The sequence below is a fragment of the Littorina saxatilis genome, linkage group LG11 (genome assembly GCF_037325665.1).
Source record: "Littorina saxatilis isolate snail1 linkage group LG11, US_GU_Lsax_2.0, whole genome shotgun sequence".
Classification (NCBI taxonomy): Eukaryota; Metazoa; Mollusca; class Gastropoda; order Littorinimorpha; family Littorinidae; genus Littorina; species Littorina saxatilis.
The window spans coordinates 13,873,726-13,881,225 of NC_090255.1; the positions used below are offsets into that span (position 1 = coordinate 13,873,726).

General features: G+C 41.6%; 1 protein-coding gene across 1 annotated transcript in view; it reads right to left on the reverse strand.

Annotated features, from left to right (window-relative positions):
* The window catches only part of LOC138979803 (dopamine beta-hydroxylase-like), a 48,768-nt gene that overhangs the window by 2,603 nt on the left and 38,665 nt on the right, over positions 1–7,500 (reverse strand). The window contains exons 6-8 of the mRNA XM_070352544.1: positions 6,303–6,421; positions 4,468–4,711; positions 2,031–2,127 (exon numbers count right to left, since the gene is read on the reverse strand). Coding sequence (XP_070208645.1) covers positions 2,031–2,127; positions 4,468–4,711; positions 6,303–6,421 — 460 coding nt within the window. The remainder of the gene's footprint in view (positions 1–2,030; positions 2,128–4,467; positions 4,712–6,302; positions 6,422–7,500) is intronic.

Genomic DNA, 7,500 nt, shown 5'->3' on the forward strand with positions numbered 1-7,500 from the left:
CTTGGAATCTTGCTAGCGATAAACGATTGTGCACGGCAGATCTGAATTCAGAAAACAACCAAACTCATGGATTTTATATTGAGATTCATGTGTTCAAGCCTGTAGTTGCTGGTTTAAATGCGACATGGTTGTATTGTTTGCTCCAGAAATGTATATTTTGTACATTAGAGTGTTCTGAACTTTTGAGTCGCTAAAAGTAGATCCACAATGTGTACAGTCTCTACCCATGAGCTATCGAGGATTCAGGCCCGTTGTTGGGTAAGTGATTTTGGTTGTTGGGTAAGTTACCGAAAAATAACTAGCCCTACAAGTTTACAGAGAGAAAGAAGCAGAGGGGGGGATAAACGTTTTTACGACGACCATGCCGATCACTCCGATTTGAAAAAGTTATCAAGTCGGGGCTCGCCGTCAAAATCCAGCAGATGGCAAATCAAAAAAACTACATCACGACTGTACTGCGCCACGACCCGGCTACGCTTGTTTTGTGCAGTTCAAAATAAGCGTAGGGAGACCGTGCAGCTTCGCGACCTAGCAGATCCTACCCTGGCCAAACCACGCTGATGGAGATCCTGCCACGTTTGGCCCACGATTGGCCACGCTCTCGGACACTTTTCCGTCGTAGCAGAAGCGGCGTCTATATTATGTGACTGGGGTATTAGTGCCATGTGCTGGATTCTGACGGCGATATGCCCCGATTTGATAAATTTTTCAGATCGGCGTGATCGGCATGGTCGTGGTAAGGACGTAGCGCTGTGTGAACGGGCCCTAAACGCTGCAGAGGTATGACCAAACAAAACAGAACCATGACACAAATGTGCCAACAACCCGGAGGCTAAACGCTCCTTGGGTATGACCAAACAAAACAGAAACATTACACAATTGTGCCAGGGACCCAAAGGCTAAACGCTGTATAAACAAACAACAATAGTGGGCTGAAAAGACACTCAGACGCCAAAGTATAAAAACACGAATGTAACTCAAGGTTGAACTACAGGGACGCTGATCTGTCTGTTTTGCAGTCATGATATTGTCTACTTAGTGGTCTACAGAATTCAAGATTATACGTATAAGAATGTTTGCTCAGTAAACTTGACATACTATTGCTAAGCTGAACAACCGTCTCCATGAGACCAAGCCTTGTTCCAGTAGAAGGCCACAGAGCTAAGTTTAGCATTGCCGCGCGCCGATGTTGGCCTTAACGTGGTTGGCAAGACGATTTATTGTTCGTACGCCGCATGTGTCCGTTCATACAGCCTTCCTTTTCTGCACTTGGTCGGGGTAACACAATGCGGTAAATCGTGTGGGCAGCGAACTTTCGTGATATTGCAAGAATAAGGTAGCAAATTATTTATTGTGGCTATGTGTATAATAATTACCAAGGTGCTAGTCAACCTCATAATGACACACGCGGTCCAAAGGTGGCAACTTCTGTCTAGCGAAATGTCGTAACAGGTACTGTATTTGGTTCTCATGTGCAAATCAGGGGTCCGTTTTGATTACAGAGCGAGAAAAACAAGAAAATGTTGAAAACATCATGCAATGTTGCCACCTTTGGCACCCGGGTGTAATCATGAGATCGACTAGCACCTTGGTAATTATTGTACACATAGCCCAATCAAATTGCTACCTTATTCTTGCAATATAACAAAATTGCCCTGCCCACACGATTTACCGCAACGTGTTTCCCCGACCAAGTGTTGAAAATGAAGGCTGAACGGAAACATCCGGTGTATGAACAATACAGCCGGAATCAGTTGACACACCGGGATCAGGATTGAGGTCATTTCTACATATTTAAATCTTACGTCCTTCTTTAAGGCGCAGGGAGTCTTGGAATGTCCACAATGACGCTTCTAATGGACTCTTGCCCTTGTTTATTAACAATAGCAAACATGGCGGATCCAAATCGTGTAGTGTCTGAAATATCCTTACTTATGAGGATTTGAATATTTTAACTAAATGTAAAAAGTAAATGTTAAGCAGTTTTGTTTTCAAGTTGTGTTTATTTGCACACTGTCTTTTTTGCTTACCTGTACATCATAGGAGCGCCATATGTAGGACGACGATCATCCGTTAAGGTCAAGGGCGCTTGTCCAGGTCGGGTCAAGGTCAAATTTTGACTTTGGCCTGTGGAAACGAACTTCACTGTATAGATTTATGTTCTCAAATACTTCTCTTGTTTTTATTTTTATTGAGTCGTGTCTGGTGTATATTTCTATCGAAATAAAAACATAAATAAAAAAAAGACACACAGAATTGAAGAAAACGTTTTGGAGACTTTTCGGGCAAATTGAACCATAAGAACTCTCAACGGGAGTTGGTATACTTCCCCCTCCTTCTCTCTCCATCCCTCCCTCCCCCTCACCTCCCTCCACCTCTCTCTCTCTCTCTCTCCATCTCTCTCCATCTCTCTCTCTCTCTCTCTCTCTCTCTCTCTCTCTCTCTCTCTCTCTCTCTCTCTCTCTCTCTCTCTCTCGTGGAAAGCCATCTATGATTTTTTTCTACTTTTTACATTTAGTCAAGTTTTGACTAAATGTTTTAACATAGACGGGGAATCGAGACGAGGGTGTGGTGTATGTATGTGTGTGTGTGTGTGTGTGTGTGTGTGTGTGTGTGTGTGTGTGTGTGTGTGTGCCACGGTGTGTGTGTGTGTGTGTGTGTGTAACGCGATTCCGAGAAACTACTGGACCGATCTTTATGAAACTCAACATGAGAGTTCCTGAGTATGATATCTCCAGACGTTGTTGTTATTTTTTTTTTAATTAATGTCTTTGATGACGTCATATCCGGCTTTTTGTGAAAGTTGAGGCGGCACTGTCACGCTCTCATTTTTCAACCAAATTTGTTGAAATTTTGGTCAAGTAATCTTCGACGAAGCCAGGACTTTGGTATTTCATTTCAGCATGGAGGCTTAAACATTAATTGATGAGTTTGCTCATTAAAGTTGTCATTATATAAAATCAAATTCTCGCGAACAGATTTAAAATTGATTGCATCGTATTCTCCATCAAATTCCAAATCTAAAAATATATACATATGTCATGTTTACTCTTAAAATTTGATCGCAATTAACGAAAATAGATTAATTAGTACTACAATTAAAATGTATAAAATCGATCCAAAAATGATTTCATCTTATTCTTTATTACTTCCTGATTCAAAAAACATATAGATATGATATGTTGTATTCAAAACAAGCTCAAAAAGTTAACAAGAATACAGAAAAGCGCGCTTTCCTGCTAAGCGCAATACGCTACCGCGCTATTCTTGCTTGTCTATTACACTGCGTTTTGCACGTGTTAGGTGAGCGATTCCCTTCTCGCGGCAATTGACGAAGCTGTATTGTTTTGGTGAAAAAATGCAGTGCGTTCAGTTTCATTCTGTTAGTTCGACAGCTTGACTATAAATGTAGTAATTTCGCCTTACGCGACTTGTTTTCCTATCAGAATGTCCGTGTATATATGTCATTAGAGTAGTCCCTCTCTGGGCAAGGGCTGGTTGATAAAAAAAACAAGTCGCGTAAGGCGAAATAACAACATTTAGTCAAGCTGTCGAACTCACAAAATGAAACTGAACGCACTGCATTTTTTCACCAAGACCGCATATTCGTAGTTTCGTCAGTCCACCGCTCGTGGCAAAGGCAGTGAAATCGACAAGCCAGAATAGTGCGGTGATGGTCGCGCTGAGTAGGATAACACGCTTTTCTGTATCTATATTCTTTTTAGCGTACTGAGTTAGTTTTTTAATCCAAACATATCATATCTATATGTTTTTGCAATCAGGGACCGACAAGGAATAAGATGAAATTGTTTCTAAATCGATTTCAGACAATTAATTTTAATCATAATTTTTATATTTTTAATTTTCAGAGCTTGTTTGCAATCCAAATATAACATAATGTATATGTTTTTGGAATCAAAAAATGACGAAAAATAAGATGAAATTGTTTTTGGATCGTTTAAAAAAACATTTTTAATGACAAGTTTCCGATTTTTAATGACCAAATTCATTAATTATTGTTTAAGCCACCAAGCTGAAATGCAATACCAAAGTCCGGCCTTCGTCGAAGATTGCTTTGCCAAAATTTCAATCAATTTGATTGAAAAATGAGGGTGTGACAGTGCCGCCTCAACTTTTACAAAAAGCCGGATATGACGTCATCAAAGACATTTATCGAAAAAATAAAAAAATAGGTCCGGGGATATCATTCCCAGGAACTCCCACGTCAAATGTCATAAAGATCGGTCCCGTAGTTTAGTCTGAATCGCTCTACACACACACCCACAGACAGACTGACACACACACACACACATACACCACGACCCTCGTCTCGATTCCCCCTCTATGTTAAAACATTTAGTCAAAACTTGACTAAATGTTAAAAGAGCTCGTTTATAATGCGTATGCCACAAGCCCTCGAAAAATAAAATTTGATCTCATTTGATTTGATCCCTCTCTTTCTCTCACCCAGATAGTGCATGTGGTTGAGGGCACTGGTGACGTGTATAGGTCCTTTCAGCAGGAGTTGAGAGCAACGGGGACTGCACACGCCATGGTGAACCACGCTGGTCTGTCCCGGCGGGATGTTTAATATCTGCTGACCCACGGTAAAGATGGCAGCGTCGTGGGGTCGGAGTTTCGCCGTGTAGTAGACCTCAAAGCCTGAAGCGTCGTAGATGTCAGACCTTAGGTCCACGTTCGTCCAGTGGATCTAGGAAAAACACCATTGCTGGGAATGAGCGCGTGAGATAAAAGGAGATGAGATAAATGTTTTATGTAGGTTGTACTTTTAATTGTTCTATTCTGTATATATATGTTCTTTTGTAAAGGGCCTAGAGCCATAGGTTAGGCAATTAAAGAGAATACTACATGGTTTCCTGTGTCATATCAGGTTTACACGAGTTACTTTATTAAAAATTAAAATACGAGCAAAAGCGATCTGCTGGTGAATGTTGATTATTCCGACATGGAACAGTCCAGTGAACAGAGACTTTGTGAGCGAGTGTGGAGCTGCAACGGGGGAAGCGAAATGTTAACTGGACAGGCATATACTGTGGCTGAACTTGAAGCGGATGTGGACAAAGTAGTGTCTGCTGACAATAGGCCTACTGTGGCTGAACTTGAAGCGGATGTGGACAAAGTAGTGTCTGCTGACAATAGGCCTACTGTGGTTGAACTTGAAGCGGATGTGGACAAAGTAGTGTCTGCTGACAATAGGCCTACTGTTGCTGAACTTGAAGCGGATGTGGACAAAGTAGTGTCTGCTGACAATAAGCCTACTGTGGCTGAACTTGAAGCGGATGTGGACAAAGTAGTGTCTGCTGACAATAGGCCTACTGTTGCTGAACTTGAAGCGGATGTGGACAAAGTAGTGTCTGCTGACAATAGGCCTACTGTGGCTGAACTTGAAGCGGATAAGCGGATGTGGACAAAGTAGTGTCTGCTGACAATAGGCCTACTGTTGCTGAACTTGAAGCAGATGTGGACAAAGTAGTGTCTGCTGACAATAGGCCTACTGTGGCTGAACTTAAAGCGGATGTGGACAAAGTAGTGTCTGCTGACAATAAGCCTACTGTGGCTGAACTTGAAGCGGATGTGGACAAAGTAGTGTCTGCTGACAATAGGCCTACTGTTGCTGAACTTGAAGCGGATGTGGACAAAGTAGTGTCTGCTGACAATAGGCCTACTGTTGCTGAACTTGAAGCGGATGTGGACAAAGTAGTGTCTGCTGACAATAGGCCTACTGTGGCTGAACTTGAAGCGGATGTGGACAAAGTAGTGTCTGCTGACAATAGGCCTACTGTGGCTGAACTTGAAGCGGATGTGGACAAAGTAGTGTCTGCTGACAATAGGCCTACTGTGGCTGAACTTCAGTGAAGCGGATGTGGACAAAGTAGTGTCTGCTGACAACCGCTACACCTAAGTAACTCGTGTAAATCTGGTACGACACAGCAAGCCGTGTAGTATTCTCTGTTTTAAGCATTTCACAATGTTCAAAATGGATTGTTGTTTTTCCCCCCACTGACATACACACTTTATTTAGTTTAAGCTGTTGTCGTGGTTTTTTTGTCGAACCTTACATTTTTGAAATTTTTGGGGTGTCTATTTTACCTGTTTCACTGCAAAAATACTCAAATACAACAAGTAAAACCAATGACTGATGAATGTGGTAGCGAAATAAATGGCTGTCTAGTCATATAACGGGTGTTTACACAAATAGACTCAACATAAAGATCTGCCCGCACACGCATCTGGCTAGTGTTTTTTGTTATGACGGGTAGTATAGAAAGAGAACAGGGTACCTGCATTGACAGATATTTCTTGAAGCGGAACCCAGCAGCTGGGTCGACACACTGAACCTTCAAGCCCTGATTGTAGATGGTGATCACATCACACCCCCCTGGGACATCATCGAACCTGCCTGCACAGTGCAGCAATAGAGCTAATATCAACACGTTATCTCTCTCTCTCTTTCTCTCTCTGTAATGATGTGTAAAATATATCATGCCGAAGTGCCCAACAATATTCAGAACCTGTTTCACAGAGTCACTGAAAGATACGGGTCTATTAACGGATCGATTAGTTCAAAACTAGTCAGGCCTTCTCTGGTTCTATGGTGTCTCAATTCCATATGTAATAAGATCATGAACCTCGCTTAAGAGTTTTAAACGAGCACTGCATACTTATTACATGTCTACCTAGATGGCAATACTGGTCTTAACATATATATATATATATACATATGCAAGTAGTGGTCAACACTGGGAAAAGCATCATCATCGTCATAACCAACAAAAGTATTATTATTATTGTAGGCATTATAGTCAACGTTGGTATCGTGTGAGTTTTACCGTCGGTCACTTTGTATTATCACAATCAACATTTTTGCAGACTTTGCTTGCTTGCTGATTACTTTTTCATTTTCAAATTGTATGTTTGTTTGTTTTAAAAAAACAAAGAAGAAGCTTATTGTGTCATTGTGCTGTTTGTTTGTTTGTTTGTTTGCTTGTTTGTTCGTTTGTTATACTTGTTTGTCATTTATTACAATGTTGTATTCGATGTTAGGACAGGTTTTAAGAAAAGGCGTAGCCTTAAACCTATATCATTGTAAAATAAAGTTCCATCATCATCATCATCTCTCTCTCTCTCTCTCTCTCTCTCTCTCTCTCTCTCTCTCTCTCTCTCTCTCTCTCTCTCTCTCTCTCTCTCTCTCTCTCTCTCTCTCTGCACAGTGCAGCATAAAGGCTCCAAGGAACACGAGTCATCTTCTCTTTCTCTGCACAGTACAGCAACAAGCCTTAACAGCACACGAGTTATCTCCCCTCTCTCGGCACAATGCAGCAAAATATTGGCTCAAATCAATCAGACTCATCAGTCTTCTCCGTCTCTCTCTCTCTCTCTGGAGTCAAGGTCACCGGCAGTTGAAGGAAGATGCTTGTAACTTTCTGAACCACGCCGAATCATGAACGTTGCCAGTTTACCAGCAGCAGCATGTGACCT